General features: G+C 39.1%; 1 protein-coding gene across 1 annotated transcript in view; it reads left to right on the top strand.

Annotated features, from left to right (window-relative positions):
- tacr1a (tachykinin receptor 1a) overlaps positions 1-16691 on the top strand; it is a 39174-nt gene that overhangs the window by 4015 nt on the left and 18468 nt on the right. The window contains exon 2 of the mRNA XM_053326232.1: positions 13088-13276. Within this exon, the coding sequence (XP_053182207.1) occupies positions 13088-13276 (189 nt within the window). The remainder of the gene's footprint in view (positions 1-13087; positions 13277-16691) is intronic.

Genomic DNA, 16691 nt, shown 5'->3' with positions numbered 1-16691 from the left:
GAAGGAGTAAAGAGAATAGATAGATATTGTTTAATCATGCCAGTGTATCAATGTGCTCAGTGCTGAAACAGTATGGAGGCTGTGACTGAAATTCATTATTGTCTCATTTAGTGAGGGTAATTTCTCCTCCATTTAGTTCCGGTCTTCTGTGTGGCTGTTACTGATAGCTCTTGATCCTTTCTATGAATCGCTGATGATCCATCATTCGTTCCGTCTTTAGCAATGCTTGAACTGATCAATTCATAGTTTGCATTGAGAAGACAGTTTGAAATGACAGACACTGTTCATTCAGAATGAGCTGGTGATGAGGCATAAGTGTGTATTTTTCAAGTGGCCATTAGTGCAAAGCAATTGATTAGGCTGATTGGACACAATTGGTGACACATAAATGCTAATTGGTATACGTCTCATGCGGTATTTGCATAGAAGGAAATGAGCATTAAGTTAACTGAAATACAACAGTAACATTTGGACCAGCTAATTGTTGCTTTTAATGAAACTGACTTGATAACACTGCTGATTTGTCCAACCAGAAGCCCCTCTCCCATAGCCACCGTAAGCGCTAAATGCACTGCAATTTTCTGTGCTGTCATTACAGGGGAGCTAGAGCTAGTGTTGAATCGTTCTGCTCGTTGAATCAGTCCTGCTGTGTGGAACACCTTGTCAGGTTTTCGTTTGTTTTTTCTCTAGTGTGATGAGAGAAAGACACAGGCAAGATTGGGATTGTGGTCATCAAGGAGACCTAGACTCTCTGCTAAATGAAAATCACAGGGTATAAAATAAGAAAAAAGGGAAAAAAACTGTGTCGTCGCTCCTCTTTGAAGACATTTTATGAAGCTTTCATGTCAGCAGCAGTGGTGGCACCTGGTATTTTAATTTGAAGGTTCTTTCTTGGAGCTCAATTTTTGGAAGGGGCTGCGGTTTTGACAGAACATCGAACAAAAGGAAATAAAACAGCTTTCAACTGCAGACTCTGGCTTGATTTTACAGTAAAAAAAAATACCAATGATCATACTGGCATAATCACCGCTACAGAAACCAGCACCACACTGAGCCTGGCAGCCTGCTATGGAGAGGCCTGCTCAACATGACAGCAGGAGGAAAGATAACAGATAGCAGACATGTCTAATCCCTAACTGGACTTTCATACCATCAGTTAAAACTGTTAAAGCTACACTATTTGATATTTTTATATTAACAGTGGTTCACATGAATGATTGGAATTTGAAAGTTGAAACTGCACACTACCTGCCCATCACCGAATAGCAGACAGACAATGTTAGCAACTAGCTTGTGTATTTAGAGGAGCATTTAGCCAGAAGCTAGCTAAAAGAAGAGTGAAAATGAATGTTAATACTCTTTCTGCTGGATGTGTTAAGTGACAACTGTTTGCTAACATGTTATCAACTTTATTAGTTGATAATATGTCTATACTGTGTTGACATCTTAGAGTGCTTCCCCCAAGTGGTGAAGAAACTGATAACACAGTCTTACAATCAGTCCCAGCTTACTTAAATAATTTCAGATAGCAGTTGGACTCTATTGGAGCAGATGACCATATACTCTGCATTTTAGGGTCCATGTGAATATGGATTTTTCTATTTCACATGTTCCAGTTGCTTTGAAGCTCACACTGGGCTATACTTCAAATCAAGATATTTGCAGCTACAAAGGAGAACTGAATACATTTCAGTTATCTCAAAATTCTTTCAAGAGCTGCCAATATTTAAAGATTGAGTGTGTATGATTTAGTATGTAGAAGAACTACAAGGCCCTCTCTGAAGCCAGTGTTTGGTTTGTCCATTCTGGGCTTCTGTAGAAACATGGCGGTGGAACATGGTGGGCTCCATGGAAGAGGATATATATAGATAACTGAGTTAACTTAATTCTAAGGTAACGAAACCACAAAGATTCTTATTTTCAGATGATTAGACACTAATTAAAACTTGAATGAATATTACATTTTATTTCTGCCAAATCTGGCCCACTAGATGCCACTAAATTCTACACACTGCACCTTTAACAGTCATGATACAACCAAGACACAGATTTAGGTCTACTACATTCTAGCTAAGCATAATTTATAAAGGGTATATAAATTGAAACTAATGACTAATTAATACATTACTACATTATTATATAAACATTTATAAATACTAATGTTTATAGATCAATTATAGGCCACTTATGGGTGGGCCAGTGTGTGAATAATCCCCAGATGCTCATGAGTTCCTCGCTTTCCAACAAGCCACCATGTCTGCAGTTGAGGTTGTTAATAAATTATTCATAACGCAGTCATTATAAATGCAGCAGGTGTTAACATCATTAATGAAGGGTCACAGGTCTAAAAGCATTCTGTCTGTCTTCTGAGTCCTCAGTATAATAAAGCATCAGGTATGCAATTGTAAGCTGGTCCAAGTGCCCTGTATGTCCTTACTAGAAAGTCAAATGTCCCAATAGAGAGACCACTTGATGGATTAAAGAGCTAAACAGACAAAACGAGTATGTTGCTGGACAGATGTTCTTATTATGGTTTATAACTGATCTATAAAGTATTATTAAAAGGTTGATTAACCTTTAATAACATCTTTAGTTACAACTTATAAATCATCTATGAAAGCTACATTATTCCAAGGCCATTTCCACAGCAACAGCAGCTTTGGTTATAATGCCCTTTTTTTCAATTACTAAAACTAATGTTCTTGCTCCTCCTCCATTGGAATATATTCTAGAAACTGCTATAGAGTAGATGAGACAGACTCAAGTAAAGTGGATACATCAGCAAATAATTTACAGTGCATCGTGGCTCCTGCAGTGTGCTGAACATCACTGATGGATGATATATATCAATCCAAGAGTGCTCATGGGCAGATTTTTGCTTTAAAGGGCGACACTGTCTGCGTCACTCAGCCATTAGCAGAAAGTAGTTGATGTGGGTTAGAGCGCTGATGCCTGACCCTCCCCTACTTCAATCCCCCTCCGCCCACACACACACACACAGTTCGATGACAGTGTAAGCATGGGGGAATGATAAAAGTGTTAGCTTGGAAGATATGAGCATGTTAGAGAGAAGCACAATAACACTGTGTCTATGTGGGAGGAATATAGCTAATTTGGGAGATTGATAACACAATTCTCAAGGAAGGCTTGGCTCAGTCATGAAGAGGAATATTAGGCTGGCTAAGAGGTTTATATGTAGCAACTTCATCATGAAAATTATGCAGAAAATCTACATCAGGTCACATTGGAAAATGTTTTTAGATGAATGCTCAAATAGATGCAGCTTAACCAAAATTTAAATGTTCTGATTTGAATATATATAAGATCTTATTATAGGGAAGCAACAGAATGATATAACAAAACAAAAAAAATCTTTCAAGGGCACTTCTCTGCTGGTTGTGTATAGAACAAGGAGAGCTACTGATTTGCCAAGCCAGTCACAGCTTATCAGCCTTGTGAACACTCCCTTGCATCTCTGACTTCTGAGCTACAAGCTACCCATTCTGTCAAGAAGCTAATAGAGTAACAAATGAAAGAGATTGGGTGAGACTGGACCAAGCCATGCTGAACAGTTTGTATTCATCTACTGCAGCCAAATGCACAGTTAGCTTTACCCAGTCAGACCAGGTCATGGAAGCACATGATTTCGTGGACAACATATCAATGACAGTTTATAGTAGCCTCTTCACCTCCGTCCTTCTTTTTCCTCCATCTGTTGGTCCCACAGGGATCTTCATGAGAAGTTTTCTGGCCCCTCCCACCCTGCTTGTTCTGGCTCTCTTTCTGATGATTCATGTCTCTCTGCATGAAAAGTGGAAAGAGAGTGCTTTCTCACCACCAAAGATTTACGTGACATGACTAGAAAGAGGCAATCGGGTGACACAGAAGTCAAAAAAAGAAAAATCTGAATGGGTATATACATGTACCTCCAGTCTGGCCGGCTTTGATCTCTAAGTCATATTATGAATATATCTACTGAGTGTCTGACTTTTAGGTTTATCTCATTTCATCCTGGAACTGCAACCTTTTATTTAGTCTCCTAGAAATGTCATCTCAACATGTGCAGCCGTCTCTGTATCTCACTTTAATGTTTCTCCTACTTTAATGCTTAACCAATGGAACTTAGACCCTCATCAGACAGAGTTCTTTTTTAGCAGCCTTGGGTAGACTTGCTTGTTGCTTTTGTGTTTGCTGAGCAGCACTCTATGTGCTTCAAGGAGCATTCTGAACGCCTCGAATTAAAACAAACTCACACAGTCAGAGCAGAAAATCATCTAACGTCATATCTTTTTTTTCCCTGTTGTCCAATCACATGAATGAAGAGGTGGGTCTTCTTTGTAGGACAAACTAGTGGTGGCTGTTGCTGGATACCTGGAGCTATATGACTTTACCAACCACAGTTACTCTGATCTGAACAGAAAACAGCAGGCCTGGAGTGAGCAAAATAATAGTTAGGTTAAGGACGGGCTATTCGGTGGTTGTGTCACATCAGATGTTGAATACTTGAACCCCACAATGCACACACACTACAACTCAGAAAACAGCCCGAGTAAGTATGAAGTGGTTTATTTTACTAGTGGGTCTCGATGCAAAGAAATAGTCGAAGCGAGACAAAGTGAAAGCTGGGTAGTGACAGGGTTCCAGGGTCCAGGGGGGTGGAATCTGTGGAAGTACCAAAACACAGGCAGGCTGGAGTTCTGGATGCAACGAGATAACGAAAACCTGAAATCTTTGCAGGAAAAGAAAGATTAGTCAACAAGCAAACTCAAATGAGATTCCAAGGAAAAAGCCAAGGCACAATACCGCAAAGATGAGCGGACGATCTGGCGACAACTTCAGAGAAGGATCTGGCTTTTAACAGGGAGTTGATGAGAAGATGAATTGCAGGTGTGCAGGTGGATAGTGCAGGAAGGCTCCACCTCTGTCCAGCTCCAGACAAAAAACACAGAGAGACAGGTTGCCTAACAACAATTTTAGAAAAAGACACTGCAAGACACTCTTTTTAAAAAATTGTAGGCTTCAACGAAAAAAGCAGTGCAGTGTCATATGCCTTGGACAAACCCTTCCGATGATTCAAGAGTACCACCAGCTAACAATAATGATTACATTTTTATTAAAAAATAATCATAATGACCCAAGTGCAAATAAACATTCTGATCGGTTCCTTTGGACGGAGAATGGGAGAAACAGCAGATAAAGAAAATTAGGCAGCATTTGTTTGACAGATGTCTTTTTTAATGAGGACACGATGGGGCTATTTTTGGTCATTACTGGTGAGGTTGTTGTCCCATCTAGCCCCACTATAGATAATCGGGTTGGTCACCTGTCACTCATAAATCTACATTATTTTTTTGGTTTAGTTTACAGTCCAAATCCATTTGATGCCAGGATTATTTACCCCTTAATACATTTAAATTTCCACAGTTGATTTAACTCGTCAAATTCAAAAAGACAGCACCAATGCGCTCATAAATCCACATTCATTAGACTCAATGTCTCACATTAAACAGCTGCCTCAGAGCCATGTCACCCCTGAGTGAATAAACAACACTCCAATCGACACTTGTCATCTGCTATAACCGAGAAGTCAACACTGATTAGACGCTTCCAGGCCACATATACCTTTCTTAAGGGCAGTTTGCCAATTGGTGGCTGTTGATAGTATTGATGTGATTTCTCTGGAACTCCCTGCAGGTTGGATCAAAGGTGTAAAGGGGAATGCAACTGACTCCTTATCCAAGGGAGAAGGGTGCAAAGAAGAGTCCTTGTTGGCAGTTAAAGGATAGGTTTGGTTTGGTCTGTTTTAATAGAAAAGTGATGTACCAATATGTATATGTAAATGAGTCCTGGTCTTCCCATTGACCCTGAAGCTATTCAGTCAGAACGCTTCCACACTGTGAGAAATGGGGGTCAAAAACCCCAAACTTGCTTTTCTTCTAAAGTTAGTCTATTTCATGCGTAATTTCATCTTTTTGGTTCCTCGGAATGAAGTTCCTCACTGAGCCATGTCGGAGAGATGCATTCTGATAGTGGTGTAAAAGTGTGTTGATGCTATCAGTCTTTTACAGAGAAAACCTCAAAGTGATTATTTTCTTTTCAGACTTTGATAGATGGTGTATGTGCAGCAGCCTGTGATTTTGCTGACAACCCCTACTCCAATTCTTTGGAGTGTTTTGGTGCTGGTGTGACACCTTTGAGTCGATCTCCAGCTCTTCTCGTTGTCCTCAAGACATCAACCAGCTCCCGCCTCTGCACTTAAGACTTAAGAGTATGGTTCAGGTCTGTGTTTATCTGACGCATTCTCAACGAAATGTGTTGAGAAAATTTGTTTGAGAGATCTTGAAAGGTTAGAATTGTGGCTAACAGCTGTCAAAATTGATATAAATATACTGTTTGCAAGGCTCAGTAGAAGAGGGGCTGCTCTAAAATACTGAAGAAAGTGGTCAGATCAGTAGCTGGTGATGGGGTGGGTTTAAATAATATATAACATTTGGTTAACTCAGTTTGTATTGTGAGTGAAAATCTAGTTCCATCAACAAATCTACATGCAAGTACTAGAACGTATCCCTCCACCACAGCATGGCAAAGACACGAAAAGAGTGAATTTCTATTTAAACAGACTGAAACATCATATTAGTGTCAGCATTTCTACGCAGAATGAGGGCATCCATTTCTTGCAATTTTTCATCATACAACAGAAAGATGATACATTCTATTTCAAACCAGAGGACCCCATTCGTTCCCATCAGAACCCAACACAGAAACAGGAAGGGTCAACCTGCATTTCGCTAACAAAGACCACACCAACTAAGATATGAGTTTAAGGATTTATTGTTTTATAGTAGAGGGGTTAGTGGTGATAGGGATGAGGGGATGGCACGATGAGAGTTGATAGTCGAAGGGTAAGGGATGAAGGAATGAGGTCACAATCAGGGTGCCAGTTTGAGGGATGGAGGCGTGAGATGCTGTCCCGATCTCATGGTGGGTATAGAGAGGAAACCAATGTTGGGTGAGACTCTGGGTGGGGGAGCAGTCTCTTCTTCCTGTCTTGGATGGAGCCTCACATGGTTCCTGAAGTCAAAGGGACTGAGAGAGTGACTTAAGTGCTTTTTATACAGCAGTAAAGGGGGTATGTATTGTATAACTTGCACATATTCTTTTTTATGGACTCAGCATAAAAATTCTGCTTTTAATCCATTTAGAGAGAATATATTAGAGGATTATGGCAAAAATGTCGAAGTGGTGTAACCATAAAAACTTTGTACCAAATAATTCAACTTGCTTAAAATCACTAAATCCTCAATAAAACACCATATCAACTAGTTTGGAATGATCTTACATTGTAACTTTTTATATTAAATAAAGGTAATGGAATACAATTGTTCTGAATATCTAATTTAATTTGGGGAATCATGGAGATCAGGAACCATTTACTTTACAAAAAAATAAGAAAGGTGATCTTGAATACACTGTAGGTGGATGAAATATTTAATATTTATCATTTTGTGGTTACACCATTTGATATTTTCAGTCTTACTTTTGGTAGAAAATGGTGCAAATGTAATTTCAAATGACATGAAACCAACAAAAATACCAAATATACATTTTAACATCATCTTGCCAACCCTTTTTTGTCACTGACCCATAAGAAACTTCATATGAATGGCTTGTATATAAATAAAACTGTTAAAGCAAAATAAATTAGATGAATTAATTATAAAATATACACAAAAGCATATCATACTTATAAAAGAACTTAAAGGAAATATTTTTTTTCACCCAGTCTTGTAAGTTAGGTTCTGCAGGTGTCTTCCAGTTCCTAATCATTTGTCATCCCTCATAATTGCTATTGCCCCCATGTTTTTACAGTGTAGCTGTGATCTGAGAGAATAGATCAATTTCCATGTATTTATGATATTACATTACATTATACTATATTACATAGTATCATTATGCATGTATGTATGTGTATGTTAGAATAGAAAAATAATGTACCCTCCAGTATTTAAAGATAAACATTCAATCACAAGAAAAGATAATACTGATGTGATGTAAATGTGTTGCTTTTGATTCATTTAGTACCACAACTGTACCACTAGATTAGGCTGACCTCAGAAAGCAAGTCGCTCTTACAGCAGTGGACACACACGGACACACACACAGGCACACACACACACACACAAAATCAGGAATGAGATGATGCTCTGGTGTGCAGGTGGATATTGGTTTTGCAGAGGACACAGGAGTGTCTGCCGGTTACTGATGAGACAGAGGTGACTGAAGCAGTTATATGTATGCGTGTAGACAATAATGAAAACAACAGTGAGAATCCTTCCAGTTAACACACACTCCTGCACGCACACACACCAACACACCGACACACACTCCAGGCTCTGCCACCTTCATCTAGCCCATCTCCTTTCCAACTGTAGATGGGAGTTTTACGTAATCCTCCGCAAAACAACAGCAATCCCCCAAGAGGCCAATAAACCAGTGGAAACAAACTCCTGATCGAATTACCACAGCCTACTTTCAAACGTAATTTGCACAAAAAAAAAGGTAGAAAAAAAAAAAGAAAAAACACTGGCAGGCTTGGAGGCAATTTCATCCGTGGCTTTAGCTTCTCCCTTCTTAATCACTTGCGTCTCTTCAGGAAAACCAGCGCAGCAGCCTCATGCTGTTTATATCGAACCATTGCATTGCCATGGCAGTTTAGGTGCTATTTGTGGATAATTGGAGGTGTATGTTACCCATGCAATCTAACACTGGCTGCCCATGCCGCCTGCCATCTTGTAAGGAGGTATCCTATTGAGAGGAATCAGATATTGCCCACAGACAGACATTTGAAGTGCAAAGTCTCAAAGGTGTGCTTTTCTAAGATGTGAAATGAAAGTGAGAGGAACAAGGGAGGGGAGCCAAGCACTCTCCTGACAGATCCATAAAAATGTTGTGGTTGCTGTCAAGGCATTAAAATGCAGACTTGTACAACTTTTTTGTAGATGAATAAAAGGAGTGTTCACATTAGGTTGAGCTGGAGGAGTTAGCGTGTAGATTATACTTTGATTTGTAGGCAGAGGACTCAATCGAACATAACCGGTGCACTATGAGTAGATCAGATATTACTTTTAGAGCTCTAGCAAGTCATTCTTCACATGTTTTTAATTTGACTGACAAAATCCTTCACTGTTGCTCTGTTATAGCTGTTTTCCATAAATTCAGGTTACTATTCCTTTACAAGAGAGCATGTGAACACTACTTAACATATTAGTATTATTTATGTTACATGTGACATCACCTGATGAACCCTGTCTTCTATAGATTAACTTCTTATGACCAACAATTTAGAACAATTCATTATGTTAATCGGCTTATCGTACAATCACGTAATTATGGACATCATCATGTCTATATATGGACATATCATATGATACATGGACATGACGTTGATCATTTTATGATCTCAATATTACCACACTTCACATTAGCAGCTAAGAGGCTATTCATGTCACATTGGCTAAACAAGTAGTGTCCTCCATTCCTCACTGTGTACGTCCTGAGTGGAGACTGTAGAAGAATTAAAGGTAAATAACTCTGCCCCCAACCCTAACCAACAAACCAACACAACCATCTGTTTTTACAGAAGCGTAGCGCTCACTCACCCCTGCATTATTACGCTATTATATTATCATTATATCAGTGGTATAAAATGATCTTCAAATGACGATAATATTGTTTATCGCGATTATTTCTGAGACAATATATCGTCCAACAAAAGAAGTTATCATGACAAGCCTGCAATTCAATGGCATTATTCAGAGTTAATGCAGGTGTGTGTGTGAGAGAGATATTAATGTGACAGAAGAGTTTTTAATTTGCTGGCATACTCAGCTGGCTTTAATTTGTGTCCTGCAATCTATCTGTCTGCCCTTTTCCAGAATAGCCTGCTTCATTAAGACCCAATATTAATGAATCTTTTATTGAACATTTTGGTTCTCCTTGTTGTAATTGTTAAAGAGCAATGCACAAAACATTTAGGTGATGTTTATAGGCTTATTAACCAGCAGTGATTGTTTTTAAATGTTAAAATGACATCAAACACCGGTATGAGATTATGCCAACTCCTGACATTACTGTTAACTCCATAACAGCCCATAACAGCCAACAGCTAAAAAAAAAACTCTTTGCAAGCCAGTGTCTGTACTCATTACTGTTTATGACTGATTTATGAGTCCACAACCATGAGTGATGTGTTTTTATAGTTCATTTAGTCCAACAAAGTGGTGATTCTACCACAGAGATATGATCTAAATGCATGACTTTAGCAGACTCCCCCTCTTAAAATTTTGTGCTTATCATACCAATATGTGAATCTGGGATGGGAACACTGGTATTTAGAGTATGAAAAATAAGTTTCATATCTTCTGCTGCTCATCTCATTTTCTTGTTTACAGCTACAGTTTGTAGAATTAGGCTGCTATTCAAATTTTGTAGTGTTTCGAGGTGATTATGGATCTGAACCATTGAGTTTTAAGTCTTTATAACATTAGTTACGCACTAATATTAAAAGCTAATTAGATTCGATTAGGGACTCAAAGAGATTCATACTGGATAAGCAGATTTGGAACTGCATTTAGATTTGATAAAATACAATTAAATCACAGTTCTGCTTTCCATCAAATGTAACTGCATTTGAACACATTTTTTGCAGACAATAAAGGAAATAAAATATTCTGACTTTCCTTTGTACATCCTTGTCTGAACACACCTCTCTAAATGTCAAGATATTCTCTGTAAAAGCCTGTCTAGACTTTCGTCACTTGTGATGCACACCAGTCTTCAATCATGACAGGTTAAGTGCACATTTTAACAACTAAACATGTAGTCTGGCTTGGTGTCCAGGATGCTTTAAATGTGTGCATAGTGGTGGCATGCCAGCGGGTGGTGATTATGATGATGATTTGGGCTGTGGAGCGAGAGCACGCCGCTGTCCTCTTCCAGTTGTGTGTTTGATTCTGACATCAGCAGCCTGACTATGACTCACCTATAAGAAGAAAAAGCCACGCGGCTGCCAGCACCTGTTTGAAGCGGAGCCAAAATAAAAGCCGAGGCTGAGATCTCCCATTCTCTGCAGACTGCTGGGAGCGCTTGATTTCAAAGGCCTCCTTTTGTTTCTGATATAATTAGAGTCCATTTAGCATATTAATTTGGGTTATTAGTGGGGATTAAGCCTTTAATTAGACCTCTTTGGCACAGGGTGGCATTATAATGAGCTAAGAAAAAATAATAGCCCTGATGTCAGTATAGACATGAATGGAAAGAGTATATGTTCCCAGACTTTATACAGCTTAGCATAATAATATCTTACCTCAGGTTTTTTTTATATAACCAGCATATAAATGAAAAACGTGTCTCTGGATTAACTGAAATGATTTTGAATTCGACTGGATAGCTTCCAGATATTTGGGTTGTTCAGAAGAGCAAACAATGTTTAAGGGATTTAAATTAAAGTAAATCAATACAAACAAATCTCTCATGATCTTACGTCAAATATCAATGATGGTAAAGTATATCAATGATTTTCTCCTCACGCTGCCACGTATTGTATTTACACTGAGGACAAATGGACTCGCAGAGCAAAAAGTGTTGTAAACCAATTTCCTGATGAGGCTCCGTGTTAATGATGTGCAGGGTCATTTTAAGTACTCATGCACGCCATCGTCTCTCTGATTAGGGAACATGATTATGACAATGTGAAATCATTAGTCAGACGTGCTCATGGGAATCATTTGACTAGAATTCTAACAGCGTACTTCATAGCAGACGCTCTTCTTGATATTTCACCGCTGGTGCTGGTTTCTCTCTAAAGAGCTTTGTTTCACGATCCGAGGGTTTTTTTGTTTTCACCAGAATGACAAATCAAAGTTTACTGTGTTATTTGACCTGCAAACTTTAAAAAATGAGACTCTTTTAAAAATTTGTGTGGGCAAGTGTGTGTGAATACAGGTTTTATTTGGATGTGAAAACTTTATTTTAAGTTGAAGTCTCTTACAGTACATAAATTACCATTTTTTAGACTTTGCCTCCATCAAATTGCATGTCCAACCAGGACTTTCTTTGTTTGAGTTTGGACCCTTAGTTTAGTTCCAGTTTTATTTTGAAATCCAGTTTGTAATTATTCCTTGTGTCTTTAAGTTCAGTTTTGTTTTGTTTTACTTGTGACAGAACACCTAAAAAAAACTGAACTGAAATAAGGAATAATTTCAAACGGCACACAGGTATATAGCACTTTTCACAACAAATGTTTCAGTGTGCTTGCCATAAACTCTAATAAAACAGAATGGGAAAGAATGATAGTTCTGATAAAAGTACAGGCAGTTAAGATGATAAAACATCAAATCATAATACAATAAAACCAACAGTAGCCAAAACTTGAAAACATGAAATAGAGCTAAAATATGGAATTAAAACATAAATCATGAAGAATACAGTCAATAAAAACTAAACATAACAGAAACGCAAGAAGAAAATATTTCAAAATAAAACCAGAACTAAGAGTCATGGTCGCATCTACCATACTGGCAATCTGGTGAAGTGTTCAGGCACCAGTGAGTAGAAAAGACTTCTCAATGATGGGAGAAAAAAAAAGTAGTACGTAGTATTAATATTACTATTAATCCAGCCTGGCTAAGAGTCCAAACTCAAGTAAAGATATGACACAAGGACCTAAATAACATAAGAACTATTAGTGATCATGATGCATAGTCACATTTATAATGCTCACAGTTGTTGCTTTAATAGAGTTTCTAAGCAATGTAAGTGTTGTAATTTGGTAACTGCTTTGCTTTGAGCCATACTTTTAAATCAGGTCATTATATCATTATACATTTGACACAGTTGAATGTAATGTGTTAATCAATAATACAATAAACAGGCAATCAATCAAACTCCTTCATATCAGAGGTGATGGTGATTCATTTATGTCTTGTAATAAAATGTCTAAATCAACTGAAGCAATGTAACAACATAACATCTGAGTTAGGGTACAGTTGTTTTCAGCGTATCTTCTTTCCTTTACCCTCTTCTGCAGGTACATGGCCATCATCCACCCTCTGAAGCAACGCATGTCCTCCACACAGACCAAGGTGGTGGTGGGAGTGATCTGGGCCCTGGCCATGTCCCTGGCCTTCCCTCAGTACTACTACTCCAACATGGAACAGTACCCCGGCCGGGTGTTGTGCTACATCGACTGGCCCGAACACACCGACTCCAAAAAGATGTGAGCCCCCTCCCCCTCCCCCGCCAACCCCCACCCCATGGAACAGCTATTGAAATACTCAACAAATGCTGTTATTTGCTTTTGAATTGAGTGTGCTGTTTGCATTGAGTGTAAATGAGAGAGCAGAGTGAAAAAAGCATGGAAGTGTTTTTGTGCTTCGTGGTGAATAAATTGAAGGCACATCATAGGTGATTTGCGCTCTTTCTCTACTGAATAGCATTAGCAGTTGGAACAGGAAGAAAAGAACGATTACATTTGATGGAGGCTTTAATCCACCATTCATTTTCCATTTGTAATTCTATTATTAAGAACTAAGGTGAAGAAACCCTACAAAATATGCTCCTCACAGGTGGATTACTGAGTGCTTTACCGAGACACAAAACAAAGCAGCAGCAGTCAACTATGACTAATGCAATTGATTTTAAAAGCAGTTTTAATGAATAAAAAGGTAGTTTCGGCAGATTCAACAACAATACTTTCCAAATGCTTTTAGCTTTTTACCAGAAATGTATAAATATTACGTTTCAGTATCATTTTCAGTGTTCTAGTAGAACCTTGATCCATCCCGTTCCACTTGATAGCGTGTCTATTTAGTTCTTCACAAATCAGTGCTCCTCCTCGGGTCAATACTATGATTCCCACTTAGTTCAGCTTTTCACACTCATGTTAGCTCACTAGCATGTGTCTCACATAAAAAACTCAAGTCTCACAGGATTTGTGCAAACCATGTCTCCCTGTAACTTCAAAGCAGGAATTATATGAAAAGCCTGATGTGAGCAGAGACATGTATCCCCCCCCCCCCCCCCCCACAATCACACACACACACACACACACCTGTCCTACTCCAGATGTTCATCAAACCTACAGATTGAGGATGTTTGGAGGAAAGGCCCAGTGTTTATCTCTAAGTATTTAAAAAGCCATCTAACTGGGCAATTTCAGCTCAATTTTGAGACAGCATGTCCAATAACGCCATAATACAGAATATATCTTTTATTATTATCCTTTTAATTGCAACTGTTTAAGAGAGTTTAGCCAGAGGGCTGCACAGAATAAAGATTTTATGCTATTACCAGCATTCAGGGATTTTACTCCTGAGGCATACTGAGTGTTTTCTGAGCTAAAACCAAGTCTGATCTTTTACTATATATTTAATAGCTCATTTCTTCCTTTGATTACAACACTCTGTTACTTTTTGTTTGAATTTGTTCTTGCACAGCAAAACCCTGTATTTCTTTGATTCATGTTTAGCCATGCTAGGATGGCAGACAGCCTCATACTGTAGATCTGCTAGAATGGCTGTAGACTATTGTTATAATATGACCAAGGTAATGAGAGCTATCAGAGCAATGTATAAAATTACTGTACATTACTAAAATTATTATAAATACATTGCTACAAAAGTGGGGAACCTAGGGGAAGTAACACTGAGACAGACCTGAGCATTATTTCCCCATCTCCTCTCTGTATATAAATGTAATCTCTGTGAGTGCAGTAGAGAGTTGGCAAGAAGCTTCCCAGACTGCATTTGACTTATTGTGATACAGTAGGTTAAAACAGTACTAAGAATAATTTACAGCCACAATGTGACCCTGGTCTGGCCACTCAGTGTAGGTCAGGGTCGACTAATCACCTTTCCTCCAGATATCACTTTTCCTTTGGCTGCTAAAATAGAACCAAAGGTCTTTCATATCATACCAGTGACTAAACATTAATGTGAATCAAAACTCTATCTGATACTCTAGTACGTATGCATCCCATGTGCAGTGCAAATGGCAAAAGCTGTAATTGCTGCCAAAGCGCACCAATTTCATCTCCCCTCGCCCCATGATCTACGATCAAAGAAAGGGCGAGGAAATGTTTTGTTGTGCAAATGTTGGTGTTAATCTTCCCCGTGCACACACTGAAACCTTGCTGTGCTAGACAAACTTCTGAAGCTTGCTTTAGAAAAAGAGGACAAATGCGGAATGCCTGGAAGTGATTTATTCACACTTTGTGCCGCCCCCGTAACCTCCAATTTCCTCCATTTGTCTTTTTTGTAATCCCACTGGTATAACGGGCCGGTACGCACATGAAGGCACAAATACAGGTACACCTCCAGACATGCACACGCAGTACTAGTTCAGTGAACACAGAAAAAAACACCCACGCAATGACTCAAATGTGCAGGCACTCAGACACACAGCAGCGCGGCTCCGATCGCAGCTCTGCTGATGGCAACCCCTCGGCTAATCAGCCACAGTGTTTACTCTGCGCTGCTGCCAGCCTGCTATTGCCTTCACCTTCTACTGCCTCTGTCAGATTTCTCCATGGAAATATAGTTTGTTATGAACAGGGCAACAGCAATTTCATTGTTCATGATGGGATCCCTGTTGCACTTATTACTTTTTTAATGAAACTGTAATCAGTGACACGTGGGAGACCAGTGAGAACACGGTAGTCATTCAGCTCAGCTGCTGAAGCTGTAAATGACACATCTGATTAAAGCTAACCTCGGGTCAGATCCCGCATGCCTTTCTTTCCCCAGCATTGCTCCACCAGCGTCGTCCCTGTCTACACCTTGTCTGATGGCCCGTCTGCTGCCTTCACAATCAGTAGGAATTAGCGTGCAAAGTCTCATAGGAGGATATTAATAGATGACATTATTGTTTGTAAATATACGCTCACATAGTTGTTCTGCCCCGTCACACAAACAGCGCCACATAACACATTCTCACCTACACCGACACACACACACATACACACACACACACAGTGAGCACAAGATCAGAAACACTCCCACTTGTTTCTCTATACTAGAGCCTGTTGAAACGGCACCTTAATTTCCACACTTGACTTGCACACACACTGACAAACGAAGACTACTATAGCACACTTTGAAAATGGTATAATGATAAGCCAGAGCTGACTGCGGGCAAGAATCCTTATCGCTGTAGAGTTTTTAACCTTTTTGAAGGCAGCCGTCTCAAAAGTACAAACAGTGAAGACATAACACGCCTCGGTAAATGAATAAGTAGCCGCAACGCTTGTCAGTGTCACATTTCACATAAATTACTGTCCAATTATTTGTTATAGTAATTGATTTTTGGACCACACAATGCACCATGCAGCCTGTATAGCTTGTAAAATTAGATGCCTACGTGTGGCTGTCACTGTGTGCTTGTCAAATGGTTGGACGGTGTCTGAAATCCCCCCTGAAACTTGCCAAAATCAACAACCCGTCATTCTTGCTCACTTCATACAACACCACATATACCACATATACTGCGAACGCCTTCATAGTACATGTACTGTATGTCCTAAAGTGTTGCTTTCACCATATTTGAATGATCATCCCTTCACACCTTCCTCTATAATGGCCATCCTTTAACCCCACCTTTATGTATGGCTCTTTGGAACATCTAAACACACTTTC

Source organism: Scomber japonicus, chromosome 9 (genome assembly GCF_027409825.1).
Source record: "Scomber japonicus isolate fScoJap1 chromosome 9, fScoJap1.pri, whole genome shotgun sequence".
NCBI lineage: Eukaryota > Metazoa > Chordata > Actinopteri > Scombriformes > Scombridae > Scomber > Scomber japonicus.
The sequence above is the reverse complement of the archived record's forward strand: the minus strand, read 5'-3'. Positions and strand labels throughout refer to the sequence as shown.